This window comes from Neodiprion fabricii, chromosome 6 (assembly GCF_021155785.1).
Source record: "Neodiprion fabricii isolate iyNeoFabr1 chromosome 6, iyNeoFabr1.1, whole genome shotgun sequence".
NCBI classification, from domain to species: domain Eukaryota; kingdom Metazoa; phylum Arthropoda; class Insecta; order Hymenoptera; family Diprionidae; genus Neodiprion; species Neodiprion fabricii.
Window position 1 is genome coordinate 5217247 of NC_060244.1, and position 22220 is coordinate 5239466.

A 22220-nucleotide genomic window follows, 5' to 3' on the forward strand; every position below is an offset into this window, starting at 1 on the left:
CGCAACATCGGAGCACGGCTGCTTATCTCACGGTATAATATAATAAGTCTGAGCGGATAATTTATAAATAAATTACCGAGTAAATTATATCTTTCCATTAAATCGTGCGGCGCGGCGCGGTGAAAATCGACGGAAATCGAGTATATTTCTTCTCGGCATTGTAATCGAGAGATTGATGCGTCGCGGAGGAATCCGACCGGAAATTGTCCGGCGAAAAGGGAAGAAGGATTAATCCATGCATCTATCCCGGAGCTCGGTGGGGAAAATTTTTATGGGATATATGTATAGTCGTAGGAAAAAGTCCGTCGTGCCCGCTCTGCAGAATCGCTTAGCATATGGGACGTAATTGCGACGCGATGCAACTTTCGTCGTTATTTACGAGGCAATTCTTAGAGCGTGCAACGGGAGAATTATTAACTACCTTTCTTATGTCTCAGGGTTGAAATTTATTACCCCTAACCGTCCGCTATTCGTGACTCCCGCACATGCGGCGTTGTTTCCCCATTTTAACGTAGGCAACGTTCCGTCTCGTTCTTCCTTACTTTTCGTCTCTATAACTAATTATTTTTACCCTCTTGTCTCGTTTTCCTGAACGAGAAGAGAAGAAAAAACGGATTCTCTAACTACGTGCGAAAAGAGGTGTTGACAACGCGAGGGGGCGAAAAAGTTGGCTGAAAAAAACCGTAATTGAAAAACTCGCCGCTAATTAACACCGGCTTTGTAATCCGCCGCTCGTCGTTTGTCCTTTCTGTCGATCCACCAGGCCTCGGTTTATTTTCCCAACCCTCCGCCGTTCCCTCTGAGACGAAGGAGAAGCAATTGCGAACAAGGAATAAAAGTGGAAAAAAAAAGGAAAGTATAAGAAGCTGAGGTGAAAAAAAATTCTCTACGCACCTCGAGTCGGCCGTTTCTTCTCTCTCTCTCTCTTTCTTCTTACTTAATTGATTATTTCATTTTTTTTCTTTCCCTCTTAAAGCTTAACCGTGAAAAAAAAAATTATATCGTTTTGGACGAAATTATGAAAAAACGAAAATTGAACTGCCAGAAAATGGTGCAAGCGCTGTCGAAAGAGTAACCGGAAAATTTCACGTTGGGTAGAATTAAATAAAGAAGAAAATAAAAAAAGTACCCTCGAAAGTGATTCTCTCGGGTTACGACGAATTTGATTTTCATAAATCCAATCGTCTTACGAGAAATTTTTCCGTAAGCATCGGACCTTCTGCAGCAGAAAACTCGCCGCCGTTTCTCGATCCGCGTTCAGCCCCTTCGCCTTTCGTCCGAGCTCTGGATTTCCTATCGGATATCCACTTCGTAATTTATAGTTTGCACGTGAGATTCTAGAGATACCTGGGACTATACCGACTACGTGAGACTTTGTGAATTTGCGCTAAAACAGCTTCCAGCATTCCTAAATCCGCCTCTTCCTCTCGCCGGTTGTACGTCCTCTTTTCCTGCTGCCAGTCTGTCCAACCCCCGAGCATCGGAATTCTAAACCACGGTCCAGTTTCGTCTGTAAATCTCTCGCGAAATGCAAACGAAGCCGGGAAATAATAAGTAGATAAAATTTAGACACCGCAAGGGTTCGATAAATTTAATTCGCAATTTTTATCCCAGAAACAAAACGAAATGGACTAGCTTGAAAATAAAATTTATCCCACGATGAAATTCAAATGTGAATTGCTGAGAGGATAGGTGGATTATGCTCCTGAAATTTTATTAAAGTAGCTACTCTTTTCGATCAATAGAATAGCTTACAATTTAAATGCATAATTTCCTGAGGAAAGAGCAGCCATCGATTTTCTCCTCTGGTGGGCTTGTTCTAGGTATATTACCTCGCATACCGTAAGTAAGTGGAATATTAATTTCAAGCATATTTCGTCTAGCTTCGGTGCATCTGGTAAATTATCGAACAGCTTTCGCGCATTCGAAATTCATCTTGTCACGCGAAGAATATGTTGTCAAACATTCCATAACGTCAAGTGTTCAACGAAATTGTCAAACGTTGAACTTTGAATTCACTTGAAATCAGATGCAAATTTGTTTAAGAAGATCGACGAGTTGAAAATCAATACTTTCGGTTAAATTTTAAACGGATAAAGAATCCAAAATTGAATGTTATTTTCTTATTCCAAAAATCTAGCAGATTCGTTCTATTTTATTCGAGGGTGGCTTACTTCGTTGAGTTTCTCCTCAATAGTTTCATTTCAAAGGTGCTATTCGTTAATGAGAATTGACATCGGTAGAAATGTCAAAAAAAAATTTAATACATTTTCAGTACAACGCATTGAGTAATTAAATCTGTAGTGAGACCGAAAGGAACAAACTATATTCTTTAACAATTTTAAAACGATATAGAATCGATATACCTAAGCTATCATCGTTTAAAATGTGAAAATTTTTTTCTCCACTCGTTAAAAAAAAAAACCTCGAAATTCGATAGACGCGGTAATAAAACAAAATTTTTATTCCTCTCCAATTGTATACCAGGTAAAAATCGACCAAAGGGCAGTTGAAAAAAATCAGGTAAATGTAATATCCAAAGTTGAAGGGGATGAAGACGAGGGTGTAAACTAGGCGGAGATAATCCCCTGGGATAATTTGTTCTGTGTGACGTTTGCGCCGTGCTATAGACTCCGGACGGGGTATACACGGTGCAAGATACTCGGGTCGGAATGTCTGAGGAAACAAATGACCCTGGAGGGAAACGGGCCGGTGGCGGCGTGCCCTTTGTATCCGTGTGCACAGCCACGAGACGCGTCCTTCGCGATACAACGCCAATTCCCCGACAGTTTAACGCAGAATTGGAGAAATCGTTAAGCGGCCGGGGGGGCTCGTCGTTATCCTAGACCCGGAATGGGGGGATATTAGGGGGTGAATAAGGGCAGGAAGGGGGGGGGGGGAGGAGAGCGAAAGAGCGACTGTATACCCGCAATCACGAGAACCGTGTCTCTCCCCGTTTTATTAAATTTTAAGCGTAAGATTTACCCTCCGCCTCACCGCCTCCCCGCCCACTGGCGACATCCTCCCACATTATGGCCGGGGCAAAAATTTCATCAGAAATGACAAAATGTTGGAAGGAAATATGCACCGGTGGATATTATGCAAACGATATGCCTACCCGGCCACTCCGCTATTCCCCTCTCGCCGTTTCTTACCAAGCTCTCTTTATCGCCGAATTCGTGTATGCATGTATCATATACATATATATATATGTATGTGTATACGTATATGTATACGTGTACGTATACTGTACGCAAGGTAGGCGTATCTATGTATAGATAGTGAGTATATTTCCCAGAGGGAAAATTCTCACCCTGCACAAGGTGCAGTGTAAGTGAGGAAAAATAAAATTGGGGACGCTTGTACACCGACTGACTTGATCTTCCGCCTTGTCGTTCCTCAAATTTATACACACGCGTTCATATGCATATATATATATATATACATACTTGGTTATAATAATAATAATACAATCATACGTCACCGCGCGCCGAGATTATTCGATTATCGCGATTTTCCTTGTTTTTTTTTTAATTTATATTCTGTTATTTTTCACTCCCTTCCCACTTCCCCAACTTTTATCATCGTATCGCCGATGTGTCAAGCGCTTATCTACGCCTCTCGACTTTGACTCTGCAGTCAGGCATGAAAAAAATATTCCCTCAGGGGCGGAGGGTGTTTGGAGGGTTTGAAATATCGCTGTCACACGTTCCTTCGGGCGACGCGTCGATTCCCTCAACGAGTTCTTCCTACCCTTGTTCCCAACTGTTACCCTTTTCTAATTTCCTTGCCCAGTACTCAAGCGCTGCCGAACAAACCCTCTTGCAGTCTATCCGACAGGGTTCAGGGATATTTGTTACAGACAGGGTTACGTCTCGAGATTACGGAGCGGGAAAATCCGAAATTGAAAAACAAACTTCAGACAGCGGTAAGATCAAAGCGAAACGGAGCGAAGTTTGACCCGACACTCCTTTCTCATCTGTCTCGTCTTACAGTACAATTCCGATTACCTGTCTCCACACTTAAATTTTCCACACGTAAGATTTTATACCGTCCGGAGAGCGCCCGGAACTCAAAGAGACTTTCGATCAGACGGAAATACGTCGAAACTGTCGTTGAAAAGGCGAAGAATATTGAGGAAATCGAATTGAAAATTTTTCTACATTGGACGAAACGCGATTTTTTTGAGGCACGGATGCTAGATCAGGGCATAAAGATGGATAAATATTGCGTTACTTCCATAAATCGCAGCGATCACGAGTAGATCTACTTGAGCGAATGAACGTCCGATCATTCTCTCCGTACTTGGAATTACCGTTCCGTTTGCCCCGAATTTGATCTCATGATTTCCGGGAATCGTTTCGCCGATAGAGTAGTTTGAAAACAAAGCTCGGCACGTCCTCGGTATCCGCGGTTCTTGCAACTTCCGTGAAAGTTTCACGGGATGAAGATCCATCCGAGGCGAGCAGCCTGACTTTACTCCATCCCAACGGGACTTCCGAATGATCGTTCCTCGTTCCAACTCTCAGAGATCCTGCAACCGCAGTAGGACACCTCGGGCTATTTCCGCTCGGACTTTATTAGCAGCTGGATTGAGGGGTGCGCAAGACCCTCGTTCGATGCTCCCGCGGGAAGCCGGGGAACAAACGTCCGATTCGAGAAACTGGGGGATCTTGTCAAAAAAAAAGAAAAAACAAAAAGAAAAAAACATTAAAAAAAGAGAAAAAAATCAGGATGATCGCGTCGCGTTGTCCCGCAGCGATTGTTGGAGAAATCGCGACGATAGGTGTGAAATTACCGATTACGCACGTACCGAATCCCAGTGTCCTTCTGGGTTTTTGTTACCACGTCCCTTTCAATGAACGGATCGAAGAAAAAACAAAAAGTAGAAGAAGACGGAGGAAAAACGGTAAAAAAAAAAAAAAAAAATGAAGCGGAAAAAAAAATTTCCCTCCAAATGAAGTGCGGGATGAATTTTCTTCCTTTCGGAGCTTTATTCTCTCTCTGCGCAAGTTCTTATCCCGGCGACTCGATCATTTCTCACTCTGATAAAATCCCCGTCTTGAAATCCCCGCCTCTTTCATCGAGGGGAAAAACGGCGGGGGAGAGAATAAGGGAATCCGGGCTACGGGCAGTTGAGGAAAATTTTATTATTTATCAAGGGAAATCCACCGGGCGAACTTTCTTCCGGAGTTGTTCGTGCGTTCAGGTATATAAGGTAAGGTACCCACTTGGGTGTGCCTGCCGCCGCTCCAATTACTTATAGGCGAATCTCACAATTTGAGTGTTCAATTATTTGCTCCCCGCAGGTCTGTTTGTTTGTTTGATTCTCGTTTGCTCGTTTCTCTTGCGCCGTTGTTATCAATCCTCGAACGGAAACGAAGAAACAAAAAACAGAACAACAATTCAAATAAAACACAAAAGTATTTGTTCGGCATTTTCGACGGCACGTATGGAAAAATTTCTCCTACATTGTGCATCGGAGCTTCGAGTGTCGCGTGAAAAAAAATACATAATAACAACGTCCGTGTACACAATTACTGCTGCTGCATCCCCACGCAATATACGAACAAAATTCAAAGCTCGCTCGTGAGATTTTCCTCTATCCGAAGCTCTTATCTCGGACTCGGAGGAGTTTCCGTGATTTTCCTGTTTGCCAGAACCACCCCTGCAGTCGCGGCGTGCAAAACCGCAGAGCCTGGAACTTGTTGCTTCGTTGGGTATCTCGAGTCTAGACTCTGACGGAACTCCGTTGTACGGAAAGCTTCGCTGCGTCGTTCGCAATTTATCGGCGTGTACTTCGGAGGAGTTACAACCCGGAGACTGCGTTGCAACGGCGATACAAGGCAGTTTCCTATAATTTTCCCGCGGTGGACAAATTGTCCCGTAGTAGAGTGAAATATCCGTTTTCAAATTGAAAGAACCGATCGAGTGATGTTCGCGGCAATTTCTTCGTCTTCTTCTCTGTTTTTTTTTTTTTTTTTTTTTTTTTTCATATTATCATTTTGCCGAAAAAAAAACAACGAACAATAAAATAAAAAATTTGCCACCGCGCGTCGGAAAACGGTCGTAAATAGCGGCCGTCTCGCGCTGCCGTATCTCTGTGGCGATAAATCGCGCGTGAGATATGTGAAATATATGCGGCATGGCAGGACGTTTCTTTCGCATTTTCACCCCGACGAGATGCGTCTGGGTCTGCAACCGGGCGTTACTCTGGCTCAATGTCCTGTCCTGGGTCCTCCAACTTACGTTTCGGGACAAACGAGCCGAGAATAAACGGAAAGGTCGTCAACGTCAAGGAAACCATCCGAGCGGAAACCGACGACGTCTGACGACCATTTTTGAAACGGACTCTCGTGCATTGTCGTCGGATCGAGAGGATTTTGTGCATTTTATGCATATTGTTTCACAGCCGAGTTCCGTCGTCTTTGTCACGTCGTTGTGAATGTTCTCGTACAAGTCAATTTCCTGCCTGAAATATTTTTATAACAGTATCAATTCTCTCGGTATAAATTTCTTTTGAATTACCTGTGTAATATACACATTATACGTTTACGGTAGAAAGAATCTTGGATTATTCTTCTGGAGATATTTTAACGAGAGAAGAATGCGACGCCAGTTTCGGTACGAATAAACTTAAAATTTGAATTTGTATGAACTTGCAAAAATTTGGGACGTGATGTTCCGTGTTTCAAGGGAACGGAACTCGTTCCTCAATTTTTTAATTCAATACTCTTTTATTTCCGGGTAAATGGTGTTAAAAAATAAAAAACAACAACAACAAATCGTTGCAATACCCAGATTAAAAATTTTCATCACCGCAGACTGCACTGCGCACGTATGTAGCAGGTACACATGTACGTCAACTGGAGAAAAACAAAATTCGCAGAAATTCTTCGTCGTTTATTTTTCGATTTCCAACGTTTTTTTTTGCCCCCTCCTCCTCTCCTCTCGTCATTTCGCACAGTACCTAGACATATCAGTCAACCCAAGCGAAGCTAAATACGCTAAGCGCGCGACGGCGGGGGATGTTTTTATACCAGTGTTAAAGTTTGCTTTTTTTTTGGTTTTTGTTTTTTTTTTGTTTTTTTGAAAACCTTGCGCGAGGATGAAGCTTTAGGGCATGTACAAATGAAATGGCGTTTTTGGGTTTTCGCGGGGCGCGTTTTTCCGATTATTAGAAAATCTTTCAATTGGATTGAAAGCGCGCGAAGATCTCGTACGCGGGAGTTTATTTTCCATCGCACACATTAAACTACCCTTAAGATATATGTATAAAGCGCTCTGGCCGATCATTACTTCGCAATCCCTTCCTCTTCGCAACGCCCGTGGTGTGAAAGATTTTTATCACTTATTTCTCACCCATGAATATACCTGTAATCCGTGATTCGTTATTATATTTCGTTTTTTTTTTATTTTTTTTTATTCTGCTGCGGTCGCTTCTTTTCACGCCCCGTGAGTCGGTTGTAATGGATATTTAATTTTCAAAAGGCGAGAAGGAATCGCTAAGCGAAGCTATTTAATGTAGCATTTGAATACACGTGGAAGCAATTTTATTTCCGGTTCGTCTTTTTCCCTCCTCTTCCTCATTCTTCTCTTTGCTATTCATTCGTTTCTCCTTGGGTATATTTTTCTTTGAGCAAAGTATAATCTTTGTACGTTTTTTATTTCCTATACCCTATAGACCGTATACTGTAGGGTCGTTTTATTCACCCGAGATTATATATCGGGAAAAAGTCTCACGTGAGATTTGAATGCCCGAAACGGCAATGCCGGCGATGTTTTCGGTATTATTTCGAAGATTAGAAAAAGTGACGAAACAAAAGTAAAAGAACGAAAGAAAAAAAACAAAAAAAGAAAAAGGAAGGGAAATAATATTCTCATACACAAGACGCGTATGGAAAATATTCAAATTAATTTTTCCCTCGCCTCGCAAACGTATCACACTTACTCGCGAAGTATATTTGCAAAACGAATAAACCGCGAGAAGAATATATAAGTTAAAAAGTTACAAAAGAACTATGTTGCGAATTATTATACAGTCTTCCAGGGGCGAGTAAATAACTCTCGGTGCTAAAATAAATATTCCAAAGTATAACAGGGAGAGCTCGAGAAAACTGAGAAACTTAAGACAGAAAGTCTGGGAGCAATTTTTTAACTCTTGGGTGAAAAAATACCCCGCCACCCTCCGCCCCGGTGTATATTATGTAATCCAATTTTTTTTCTTCCCACTTCTCTCTTTCTTTTTACCTGTTTCTTTCTCGTTCTTAAACGCGGGTGAATTTACTTGTCAATTTTGTCTTTCTTTTTCTCCTCTCTCTCATAATTTATCTTCCCCAGCTTTTAGGTTTTCAATTTTCCGGGCAATCTATAAATTGCTTCAAATTTTCCACCCACATTTCCATCAAAGTTTAACACAATCGGCGAAAGTTCAACCGCTCGGATAATACCGTACCCACGCTTTGGGGAGTTTAGACGTTATAAATCAGTTGGCAACTAGTTTCGCCACATCCCGTTTCGGAATCAGACGGAAACTTCGCAGTTCGGCCGGTTAGTATCGGGATACCCGGCGAGCGGAAACTTTTGAAGACCGCAATAATTTACGCGATATCGCAGAATAGCCGGTTCGATTGACCAATCGGCAACGAAAACACCCGGCATACGTCTCAAATTTCTTGGATCGCACGCCGCCTTACGTATGAATGGAAAATATTTTATTCATTCCTTGTTATGCATTCGCAATGAAACGATACAACTCGTACGCGTAGCGCGGTGAAAATTTATTATCTCGGGTGAAAACTCGCGGTTTTCTTTATCGCTGTCGGTGTGAAAAAATAGTTAAAAAATTGCAAGATTAATGAAATTTCTAAAAACTTGCAGCGATCCAAGCTTGAGTTACAAACTGTAAAATACACGTCGTCGCACAGCTGATATCGCTGTACGCGTACGACAAAAAAAGATACGTGGAAGTGATCGACGAAAACCGGTAACCGGAACAAAAAGGCAAATTGGAAACCAGCAATCGCGTTGGTAACGGTAATTGGATTCCTGGGGAAAATTAATGACCGCAGTTGCTGGCGAGGCGAAGAACTCGATGCCGAACTTGAAACCGGAGCGCCGAGCGATCGAATTTCCGCTGCTTTCTACCCGAATATCCTCGCGATTTTTTCTTTCTTTCTTTTTTTTTTTTTTTTTTTGAACAAGGGAGGGAGGTGGTGGGTCACGTTGGTTAAAAATTCAGTGACCATTTCAGGGTAGAGTAGAAAAAAAAGGAGTAAAATATTGTCTCGAAATTGATTAAGGGCGGTTTTGTTGTATGCTCGTTTACACGCAGCTGCGGAATTTATATGCACAACGGTGAATTCACAGCACCCGACAACCGATTCATCTTACGCGAAGCGTGCGGAAACCGCCATTCGTCTCTTGATAATCCTTCCGCGTCGAGGCGAGAAAGCGAGAGTGAGACTATAGTCGGGCCGAATCCACCCGTCAGAAAGAGACGCCTCTCGCTTCCGGTTCGCTTGACGCCTGTTCCCGACAGCTCTCGTTGCGCCCCTGCATGTTTCCGCCCCCCTCCCCGTTTCACGGGGGACAAATGATCCGCTGTGAGAGAGTGAGCTTAATTCCCGCCTCGTGGAAAATACCGTGAATTTTACTCTCTGGAATGATAATAATGAACTCGGACGAGTTGGCCTGATCGCGGCAGGTGGTCGTGAATAAGTGCATATTCTTTTCCCGCTTTGTTTCAAAAGCTCCCGTCATATCGAATGGACGGTGCGGACTTAATCAGCCCCCGGTGATGTTAATTGTGTGAAAATTAAAGAAACGCAGGCAGCTTTCGATCCCTATTGTTTAAGATCGATCGTGACTAATTGAAAGTTTTACCGAGATTCATCTTTTTACATGAATTTCAGTTTCCTGCCACCGAGGAGAAACTATTTATTTATTCGATATTCTTTTGTTTCGTTTATTTATTTATCTTCGACACTTTTTCCACAGATTTTTCGAAATTATGTAACTGTGGCCGATACGGTTTACCCTTACGTAATTTCGTTCCGGAATCCGACGAAGGAATTATTTTTTTTTAATCAAAGCGTCTCAGTTCGTAAAATCATATTTGAGAATAAGAAGACTGAATTCATTTTACAATGCACAATCAATTTACCAACTCACAGAACTAGACTCTCTCTTTGTACTTAATTAGTGAATTTTTGAATACACCATGGACGATGTAAATGCGAACCATCCTCCACTTTTTCTTCGAAAACCAGCCAATCAAAGAAGCTCCTTGTTTGAGCGAAATATTCTTTTCACCAAAGCTTAAGATACGTACTTTCAAAATATTCCCCATTAGTTTCGAACATGCGGAGAGAAGCGAGCTTTACACACGCCTACATGTATAAGAACAAAAAGAGGTCTGGATCTGGAAAAATTCGTCGAAAATTTTTTCCCAAAGTTAAATAACGGCGAATTTCTCACGAGGCGCTTAGTTTACTCACCAAATTGAGCAGATAAACGTTGGTCACGGTGCGCATCCTCTTGTTTTTTGCGAGAGTAATGACGACCAACAAGTTCCCGATGACAGCCAGGACGAATATCGTGGCATAGAGAGGAACTATCAATCCTTCGAGGAAGTCACCGCCGCCGGCAGCACCGGTACTCGATACCGTCGGCGAAACGGTTTCGTTGTACGTCGAGGTGACGGTTGAAAACCGGGTGATAGCCGTCGACGAAGGCTGCCCGAGGCTTAATTGTTGACCCAGCGGTATTCCGCGAACGATGGACGGGCCGAGATCGGAGCTGGAGAACCTTGGCGACGACATCGCGGTCCGTTTAATCGATTTTCACCCGGGGGAATCACCGCGGGAAGAGAATCGCGAGGTGATTAGAAAAAAAAAAAAACGATTTTTCCCGATCGTATTCGTCGCGCGCGAAGCGCCGATTAAATCCACAGTGGTGCTGCTGAAGGAGCGAAATACCGGGGGAAAGAAAAAAAAAAACGAAAAGTAAAATGTGAAAAAAGAAAAGGTATTAAAGAAGCGAACTTTTACCACTCCGCGGATAGGAATTTAAAGGTTATTTTATACGACGTCCAGGGTCTTTTTGGGCCGATCTTCGGCTCCGTTTTCTTCGGCGCTTCGCTCCGAAATCCTCTTCAAGAACCTGAGAAAAACAACATATAATGTTATATTATTCTGCCGTTTTATTTATGTTTATTCTCGTTCTTTTTTAATCGTCTCACAACGGCCGGGGTGGGAAAAACCTGTCGATTTTACGCCTGCTCTGTGGTGTTTCTTTATTATCTTGCTTTTTTTTTTTTTTTTCATTTCTTTCTTTCAAGAATACATTGTTCGCGAAATTTGTCTTCCATTCCTCTCGGCTGACGGAAAAAAACTGCGAGATTACGCTATATCTTTCGAAATTGATTAAAAGATGGAAATAAATGTGATGTCTGAGCGGGATATTGGAAATGAGTGCTTGTTAATTTGGTGAAATTTATTCCATTCGATTCGCGTTTTCACGACCGATTAAACGAACGTCGTGAAACGATTTTAGGGTAAGAAAAAAAAAGATGATTAGCGTAGTTGAAGCGGACGAATAGTTGACCTGACAGTCCCGACCGCTTCCATGATTTGACATCTCGCGAGTTATACGTTCCATATGTTGATAACGGATTGGGCTGGCGTATATTTTTCTTTCCGAGTACAAGAATATCCATAATTCATTTTGTTTGAAAAATACAGGGTACTGCATAATATATTATTATACAAGACGATACACAATATCAGCTCGGCGCGCCACGCGTTCCACGAGCAACGTTTTTATTTAAAACATTTGTCATCGCCGGGGTAAAATACACAACGCCGAGATGAGAGATTCCACGGTCGCGTCGGTGGCGAGGCTTGTTTTTCTAATCGATAAGGGGAAGACGCCCCCAGACGTCTTTTTGACTTCGCAAAGTCAAGCCCGGGGCGCGTTTCTCGGCTCTTAATTTTTCGCCGACAGCCCTTACAGCCCGCCGCTAATTGTAAGTATACCGTAACGAAGGGCGCGGTACGACAACAGTCAACAAGTAGCGAACACCGAATCGCGTCGCGGGTGAAAAGAAACGACGGAAAAGCCCCGCCGGCTGGGAACGGAGACGAGAGAAAAGGGGGCGAGGGAGCTTTTCGCGAAGCTAACGAGACCGACTCTTTGCCTTTCGGGATCGCTCAGGATTAGCGTGCAGCCTCGCAAACGTTACTCTTCGTCTCGAGCGTTTTGGCTTCCTATCGCCCCGAGACGTTGACTGATTTCTGAAAAGTACGGGGGAAATGAAAGCGACAAACGAAGAAATGCGGAACAGGGATACAATGAAAATGAACAGCTCTAACCTATTAACTCTGAGATTTTCTCATGATTTCTTTGTTAAAAAACAAAAGTTTCGAGACCAAGGTTGAAGTGGGTGAGCTTTTGGTTCAGAAGCTACAGGGAAAACAATTAAATACGAATTTCAAAACTACAAATTTATATTTGATTTGAATTTTCTCACTTCTTAATTACTTTTATAGCCTCTTTTTTCGTGTTTAGCAAAAAATAAAAAAACGTGATAAGAGTTGGAAGTCAATCAATTGGCGCTATTCATTCGAAAATGGGGTTTTCCTGTTTCGGGGAGAAATGGAAATTAAACCGATCGTCTTAAAAATCTGAAACTCGGTCAAAGATGTTCCTTTTGTACAATACACCGTACTTGAATGTGACGAGGGTCGTACGCAGGTCGGTTCGGGGTTGAATGCCTGATATACACTAAAAACAAGGATAAACAAAAACCGTCGAGCTTCCTAAACTGATACAGACATCGAAAAGTAGGCTCCCGTCGATGTAAGGGATTGAATTACTCGAGAGAATTGCGTTATATCCAATTACCCCGGAACATCCCGCAGAGCTTTACGTGCCTCTAATTGCAAGCCTGCAGCTTGAATTTATCGCCGTTTCTTCGGCGCTCTTCCCCGTATACAGCAAAGCGGAAAGTTATCGAGAGTCGGTCCGCCGGAAACGGCGATCGGTGAAAAATTATCGAGGGTCGAACGCGTGGCTCGAAACTTCCCGAGTGTAATTCGAGGGAGGCTCGAGTGTCAAGGGCCGCGTGTCTGCACACAGGGCGAGTTAACGTCGCCCTCGCGACACTTTGACGAAGACTAATTACCGTAATTCAAATACGCGAAGCGTCGCCGTCTCAGCCAAGGATCAAGGTCGACTGCTCGCGGGAACATCAATCAAAAAATGATAAGGAAGGGTCGATTTCCGGGCGCGAATTCGATCGGACCGGATGCAGTTCACCGGCGGTGAAAAATAGCCCTCGCATTTTTCACCCTCTTAGTTACGAATCTACCCCCCATAAAACCGTCGCCACAGGGGTGGAATTCCGACATTCCCGAATTAAATGAAAATCCGGAAATCAGTTTCCCGGCTCGTCTCGCCATTTCCCTACAGTTTGCACTCCGTTCGGATCCCCGGTCAATCGGGGGTCGACTCGAATCGCCCTCCGGGCGGATCCCGTGCTACCTTCATCCCCAACCCTTGACCCGGAATCACGATTCGTTGCCCGCCCTTGGTGGCACGGCTCACTTCGTTAACCCGCGACGAATCTCGCTGCATCGCCTATCTACCAAGCGGCTAATTTGCGGGGCTACACCTGTGCATACACATGCGTAAAACGCGCATACGTACAAGACCAGCCACGTGCCAAGAATCGTTTGCGTACGTGTGAGAATCGAGGCTGGAGGGATGGTTGAGAAAAAAATTGCGGTTACGGGAGAAAGGGGTGAAAACGTTCTAATTTAATGAGACGATCCCGCACCGAGGGGAACGAAATTATCCTGTTCGTTATTCCGAATGTTGCCAATTTCTTTTTATCCTGGGAAAGGGGTGGGGGGGGGGGGGGCGGGGGACGAAAGGAGGGAAAAAACAAACACACGTTCCTTCGAAGTTTCTCGTTGACCGAGCTACAGGTGGGCAAACTTCGTTGCGATATAATTTTATCTGCAGGGCAGTTTCTCCGACGGTTTTGTTCGACCAGAATTGACCAATATAAATACGCCGTCGTTTCTACGGGAGATACAATCCTGAATTTTCAATTTTATCTCAGGCCGCAATCTAGCCTTAAAGTATATAGTGCGAAATCCCCGACGAGAGGAAAACCGATTCAATTATACATCAAAAGCATGCACTCCAAGCAAGATTAATTCCTCGGGCGCAAACGTTACGCAAATAAATTACGCCGTTTTCGAGGGAACCTCCTAACCGCTGGAATAATTTCACTCTCATCGTTCTTCGCTCGGACAAATTTTTGACGAATATTTAATACCGGCTCTGCTGCAATCTAATCCCCGATTTCGACCCGGACTGATTTGGAAATTTTTGCACCCCGAGTTGAAGGTGGAGTCACGCTTTGCAATTACTGGTACAGAAATGAAATAAATCGTACACGGAGGGAAAGGTTTATTTCAATAAAGTTTTTCTTTGTAAATGAAAAAGTTTGCTTTATTTATCTTTTGTTTCCTTGCGGGAACAAATATTGAGTTACCGCAAGTAAGATATCAGTTTTCGTCAGCCGATGAAACATCTCTGTCGATTTAATGAAAACTTTTCCAACAGTCTCCGACAGGTGTAGGAAATGTTGGAAAGATTCAGCAACTCTTAAAACTCATTATTACAAGCATAACTGCTCCCAAGTATGATTTCTTGTTTCGGAATTTTTAGGGAAAGAACTGATTTATCGAGTGCCTTTCCATTACTGCATAAGATGGGGGAGGGTGAGAGAGAGAGAGAGAGAGAGAGAGATTTATTCTCCCCATCCTGTTTATCGCTTTACCGCCGGGTGGCTGACACCGGGGGGATAATAATACATATATAATGTGTTTTACAAAAAGTGTTAGCGATCCATAGCGAAACGGATGGCGGGTATACGCGAGAGGGAGAGCTTTTCAGCATCCTGTTGGGGATGCAAAAACAGCCTTCACATGCGGATGATAGATGCGCGCGTATATATCCGGCAATTTGATATCGGTATAATGGCCGGAAGGTATGTAAAAAGAAACCGCTTATGTCACCGCGTCATTCCTCCCCCCCCCCCCCCCCCCTCCCCTTCAGGTGCTGTGCAGCACACATGTCCGCAATTTCGATCGAACGGGAGCCGTTTGACTTCGAGCCGAGGTGAGAAGTCTCACCGCCGCAAATGATTTTCTAAAAAACATGTCGAACGTATTTGAAAAGATTTTTTTCATAATTAAATTAACCCGTCTTGTCTACCATTGTTGCATTACGTGGAATTCATTCCGGGATCGTATATTTTCTAGCGTGCGGAAACTCCGCAATTAAATTCATTAACGAGAAAGGCGTGATACGAGCCTTTCAGTTACATTGCAGACTTTGTTTTTCATCGTTTTTTTTTCTTTTTTTTTTTTTTTTTTTTGATTGTTTTATTTATTTATCTTTTACTTTTTCCCTTTTCACGTAATGCCAAGGTCTGACTTGACCGTGAAGATTTTTGCTTCGCGATATATCCGCTCTTCAGAATCCTGCGGAATTATATATAATACAAGTACTTGAGAATTTTTACTGTACACACGTACAAATGGGCATGTATATGCATGTATGTATGTATGCGTAAGTGCCCTGAAGGAGGACGTAAATAAAGAAGCTGCGCCCGAGATTTAAAAATTTATTTGGAATAAAGGAGAAAAAAAAACAAAAAACGACAAGATAGAATAATGAAAAGAAAAATTAAATAAAGTGGGTAAGAGAAAAATTAGATCCCGGCATATATTTTCCCACTTTCCAGTATAATGCCTGTGCAAAAAGCGTGAAATAGCAGCTGCAAGGACCCCGGGATTATTTTCAGCGAAGCGGAGCGATGTGTATCTAAATATATTGGGAATCGGTGAAACGACGGATCGAGGAGCTCGTTACTTTCTTTTCGAGGGACGAGCGTCGCGACGCGGTGCGTCGAACCGACACGGCAATGGCCTCTTAAATTCCTGCGATTTGACGGCTTGCCTTGTACCGGGGCAGGGTTGAAATTCCGAATTTTGAAGAGTTCCGAAAACGACAAAGCCGAAATTTTTTCGTGACGAAACTTGAAGTAAACAAATCAAACTTTGACAAAACATCAAAGTTTCGAACGGTCCGAAACCCAACGCTCAAAGTTCCGAAAGTGTAAAATTCCGGAAGGACAAAATGCCGAGAGGGCGTAACTCCGATAAGTCAAAGTTTCGAAAGAGCGGAAATAAGAGAATAGAAAAATCTGAAATATCGAAATTCTGAATGATCGAAGATTTTCAGTTTTCCGGTTTTATACACCCACTCGTTGAGTGAACTACCGCTGTGTGAGGATATTTTAAGTTTCGAAATTTTACTCTATCGTAACTTGAATTTTCGAAATCTTACATTTCGGAACATTGAGCCGTCGGATTTCCGACCACTCGAAACTTTGTTGTTCCGTCAAAGTTTGATGTCATTGCTTCAAGTTTCGCTAAAAAATAATTGGGAATTAGGCGCTATCGAAACTTTTCAAATTCAGAACTTCAACACCGCCACCTTATACCTTACTCGCAAAATTTTCACGTCGAGTGCGCGAGAAGGAACGAAACCGCGATCGGGACTCGGGCAAAAAGGATTCGAGACTCGATTAGTATCGTCGACCTATGGACGTAATACACTCATCGAATCTTAACGCTGCGCGCTGCTCGGCTCATGACGGCGGCTTTTTACGCCATTATACTCACTATCGCGATGATTTTCTTCGCCCGACCTTCGCTAATAGCGAGGCAGCTTCGGTTCGCAGAAGTATGAGAAGAGACGGGAGAAAAAACGGAAGGGAAAAACTCCGCAATGGCATATCTCCGTCATAACGATCTCGAGTCCAATTACCCGAGTGAATGGCTGTAATTACGTCGTTGTCCTGTGACGCGATATACGTTGAAAAAGAGAGTCGAAGGGGAGAAAAAAAAAGCACACACACACACACCCTCGCGCACAGCCCTCATCTTTTTTACCCGGCCAATTTTTACCGATCGAAAGCTCACCCTCCCGACCCAACATCGAATTCACGCATGATCGATTGCTCGCTGGATCGGATAACGGTGAACAATACCGAATTAAACGATTCTTGGATGATTCCAGTTACATACCTGTATGCGTTGATAGTTTGATAGAAGCAAATCAAACGATATTCGCTTCACGTTTTGGCTCTAATTAATTGTTATTCCACTCCGCATATTAATGACGCGGTACAAAATTTGCCCGACGGTACGTGGCAAATTTGGCAAATTTCCTGAATTTATTTAACTTTTTAATTCTATTTGTTGAATTCCACACGAAATAATTTAATCTCATTCGACTTGAAAACACTCGGCAGGTACGCTTCACTTCACTTAAAGTATTAATTTCTCGTTACCTCCGCAAAATGGCGAGTAATCTTGGAAAATTTAAGAGAGTTTTACCGATTCTATGAAATTATTTCGCGCAACGGTGCGAAATAAATATGTAACATTATACAGACGCAATCGTGTAATATAATTTCACCAAAGAAATAGAACTCGGGTCGTCTGGTAGAAATTATCAATTTCTTGAATTGTGGAAGTAATGAAACATTTCTTCGCGTCAAATAGAATCTTTTTTATAATCAAATTGTATCAAATTCAAATTATTTCGCAGTATCAGAACCAGGGAATTAATATTCTTCTCGGTACAACGTTGTATAGGTACTCAAATCGGTGACCTTATTATACGTATACTCAAACAATATTCACGTAGCTAATGGATAAACAATACGGTGAATGGAGAATCGAGTATGAAAAACAACGAATATCGGCTATTTTCCATAAAAAAAAAAAGTAACTTTCCAGCAATCGAATCCTCAATCTCCTCAGTTTATTCTGATTCGCGAATTGTTTATTCCGATTGTATTTTCTCTCGTCTTTCCGCTTTACTTACTCACAGATACGGTATAACGATTCTTGCGTTACTTCCGCTAGATCAGCGTGGACAAAGTTTCTTCACGAGATATTCATAACCGTGAATATTTCAAGTTAGATCACGAAAAGTATTCGTTCTCCATGATTAATTCAACGATTTCAATTTGTCGGTGGTATTTTTTTTTTAAATACAACGAAAAATTGTTTTTTTGCAAACCTCTGAACACCTCCGCCAAAAGAGTGACCCGCTTAATTTCCACAAATTGAGATGTTGTTTCGATTCATCTGGATTTCGCGAGTCTTGGCGAAGGTTCTTTGGAACTAAGCTTTCGCCGGAGACTTTGGTCAATTATTTTATAATTTTCGTCGACAAATCCGCGAGGATTATTGAATATATATTATATACAACCGAGTCGGGGGTTTGATTAATGTGGGTCGTTTATATTCTATTAATTTACCGCAAAGTGTTCATTGTACGTAATGTACATTATCGCCCCGTTCAATGCCTCGTTAATCAAATTATCGTTAAGGCAATATCCCCGCGCAGAGCGCACCGTTTTTGCACCATGGGTATGTTATAATACTGCCAACGAGGTTGTCCTGTTTTTTTTTCTCCTTCCCCTTCGTCCCTTATTGCAGTTTGAATTTTGGAGGAAGTTTGAAATTGAACATCGTGCTTCTCAATAATTTGTGTGCAAATCATGCGATTGGAAAATTGATTCCGTGCTTTTTCTCACCGAAGGTAAAATGCGTGATGAATTAAAAACGTAACGTGACTGCAAATGATAATTTCGTATCGTTGATATAAATTTCTCGCTGCTAATCCGTAATTGCAAAGATACGTGCGGTTAAAGTAATTCGCTTGCTCGTTTATCAAAGCTGCCACACAGTGATTGAATAATACATGACGATTGTTATTCTGGCCGCGTAATTATTCACTCCTGTTTAAATTTTCAAGGGCGGAAATTTTTACGCATCGAGTGGATAAGCGAACGATTATGTATATTTTCGTTAATTACGATAATGAATATGAAACGAGACAAGAGAAACGGTGGAATATATAATCACAGCTTTTATTTCATGTCCTCGGTCCAGTCTGTCGACGTAATAATGTACAGATAATATCATAGATTGGAACAACAGTGCGAGCTACTTTCCGTAAAATGGCACGATCGAAAGTTTGAGATATTTTAAAAGACTCGAAGGTCGGCGCGTTGTTCTTTTATCAACACTACTATTGTTATGTTTCGAGTTACGAACGAATACACACGATAAGACCTTACAATTCCGTAAATTTATTTCAGCAATAAGCGAAGATAATAATTGGAGGGTTAAAGGTAGACATAAATTCTAAAAATGCGTCAATAAATTTAGAGTAAATCGTAAATCCGGAGTTACGTGTTCTCTCGCACCGGGCGAATGCTACGGTGCTCCTATTATACATGTATATGTATACATGTTACGTGTACACGTGTAAACGCTCGGTGAGAATTTCATTTTATTTCATTATTTATATACCCCGCTTCTATTTCGATTAGTTTTTCTTTCATTTTTCCACAATTTTTTTCAAACGAGAAATAAGCGTACAGAAGGGGAGAAAGAGCGAGCGGAACCCTCGGCCATAATTCTCTTTAATTGGATTATTTCTCTCAGAGACTCAACTCTCCTCGCCGGAGCATGAAGCGACTCGCAAAACCGTTGAGAAAATTTACTCCGGTTCGAGATTTCGCGAATCCCGTAGCTGACAGCGGAAACGCATTAAATGTCAATTATTCCCCCCGCAATCGGCCGCCAAAAGACGTCGCCTCGTGTAATACATTGTGCAACTTGAATTATATCCCCGATATTTTTCACCTCGTGCGAATTTCCGAAGCGTCATTGGCTTCCGGTTTTTTTCCCCCGACAATTTTTTACCACCCAGCTTTCGAACCTCCGGTAAAATCGACGTTGAATGTATCGCGGTTCGCGGGTCAATCGGATAAATTCGTGACGGCATACGCGCTGCGTCTAGGCAGCGAAATCTGGCCCGGGTGATTAATAGATCGGCGCTCGGCTGGGCGCGCCCAACTTTTTGCCGCGCCTTCGAAATATCGCACCAACGAAACAGTTGCGGCCAATGGGAACGAAGGACGAGAAAGCGGGAAGTTTCGAGAGCGTTGAAGAAAATACATATAAGACGATGCAGGGCTCCGTTTTCTCGGTTATTATTTCTCCGCGACGGGAACGACGACGTCCGAAAGTTCGCGAAAATATTGACGCGCCGCGAGCCGCAGTCGTAAAGCGCTGCCGCGATTGTTAATAAGGGATTTTCGCCGGGTTCGTCGCTTCGCTTCGCTTCCAATTATCCCCCGGGAACTCGCGAATCGCGTGACAAGACCGGATCGAAACATCCCTCCCCCCCCCCCCCCCCCCCCAACCCCCAGACGCGATATCGCTCACAATCAGTTACGAGTGATGTTCCTATGCCGGCGGGGCTCCAATTACTCAAATCGCATCGGCTGACCTCATCGTCACTCTTACTACTGCCCCGAAGTCACCTTAAAAACGCGACGATACACCGAAACACAACCTAGAAACCAACGGGCATCTCATTATTCGGCTCGCTCATCCAAAAATTTCCGACACAATGACAAATGCGACGAAAAGGCTGGATAAAAAAATAACATCTCCACCGAACTCTGCCACCTCCCGATATTCTCCCTAAATTCGTGTCGCTGAATGGGAAGAAATAATGTTATACAACGCAAGTTATTCATACCTCGATGCGTTGAGATGCGACGAAGTCGTAGTTACGTACATATAATACGCCTACTCCGTTGTCAGTGACGATCATAAACCGATGTACAAGTAAATAATCAAATGACTGAAAATGAATTTGCCTCACCCTCTAGGTACGTGAAATGCAACAATTTTAAGGTAATAGTTGTACAAATTTTCCACGGTTTTTTTCCCCTTACCTGCGGGAAAATCGTGAAAAGGTCGGCCTGAAAGCCGGATATGGAAGTTAAAAGTTCGACTTGAAGAGGAACGATACGAGTCTAAGCGACGGAAGTAAATCGGGGATATATTTTTGAACGGAGGGCTCAATGCCACGTTAATTATATAAACTTTCCGCTGCTAGGGAATTGATATCTATATTTGCGCATGAGAATAAGTAAGTACGTACATTGTATGTATAACTGTGTACAATGTTTAAAAAAAGTTATTCCGATTCTGGGTGATCGCTCAGCATTTCGTATTCTGCATTCCTCTTTCATATTGTACAGATTATAAGCTGTCGAGTAGCCCCTCGTCTCCGATAGTCCTTCCTTCTCTTACGAGGAGCCGTGAAAGGAGATTAGCTCCGTGGCTAAAGCTCCTCGTTTTTGTACCACCCTTAACTTCGCGGTCTAATTAGCTCTGCGTTCATCGATTGTGCTTACGATAAGTCGCGGCGTGAAACTGCAGCGCAAACGAATTTTGCTTGATGATATCAGAGAGAGGGAGTGAAGAAAAAAGTCAAGAAAATTGTCTAAAAACTCACCAAAATTTTGCCGAGATTCGCATAGTCACTGGTATTGCCGGGGAAATGTTTGGAATAGTAAAAATCGAGCCAGGATTACGTGATGAGTAATTTACCGTCGTCCGTAAAACTTTCGATTGATTCTTGGATCGGTTCTGTGGATGAAATATATTCGACGGTATTATAATATGATAATTTTCAATGATTGAAAGCCAAAAGTTTGAATGTGCGGGAATAAACTTCACGCCGATTAGATAACCGCTCGTGTATTAATTGTCATAGCCAATAAAACTGAGCCGCACGCGATTATAGAATCCGCACGATTTCGAAAGTTTGAAAACTGTGTGAACGCGAACCAGTATTAAACTTTGAGAATATTTCCTAGCCGATAAAGCGCGGCGCGAGCAAACTTTACATGGGTTAAACTTTTCTCGCTAGAGAAGTATAGTGAGGAAAGAAAAAATTTTTCGCGGGGATAAATTTTACCGTGGAGAACGAGGCGAGTGGCTCGAAGGGGTTCTGCAGACGAACCGCGAAAATTGCGCATCTCGAAACAGGATGAGAGTGAGAAAGAGAAAAGACAGAGGAAAAGAGAGACAGAGACAAAGACGGAGAGGAAAGATGCGCTCGATGCTCTCGGATCCTCGAAAACAAACTCAAACCCGTATGAAATCCATTTATTTATATATCTCGGGAGGTGATCCCGAGGTTCGGCGACGCGCGCCCGGCGATTCTGAAGCGGCGACTGAGCTGGCGTCGCG

At 42.8% G+C, this 22220-nt stretch overlaps 1 protein-coding gene across 2 annotated transcripts in view; it reads right to left on the reverse strand.

Moving 5' to 3' along the window:
• Window positions 1–21841, reverse strand: part of LOC124185890 (cholecystokinin receptor type A-like) — a 42115-nt gene extending 20274 nt beyond the window's left edge. For both annotated transcript variants that reach the window (XM_046577132.1, XM_046577131.1), the window contains exons 1-2: window positions 21481–21841; window positions 10500–11163 (exon numbers count right to left, since the gene is read on the reverse strand). In XM_046577132.1, the coding sequence (XP_046433088.1) occupies window positions 10500–10823 (324 nt within the window). In that variant the 5' untranslated portion in view covers window positions 10824–11163; window positions 21481–21841. The remainder of the gene's footprint in view (window positions 1–10499; window positions 11164–21480) is intronic.
• Window positions 21842–22220: the final 379 nt, after the last annotated feature.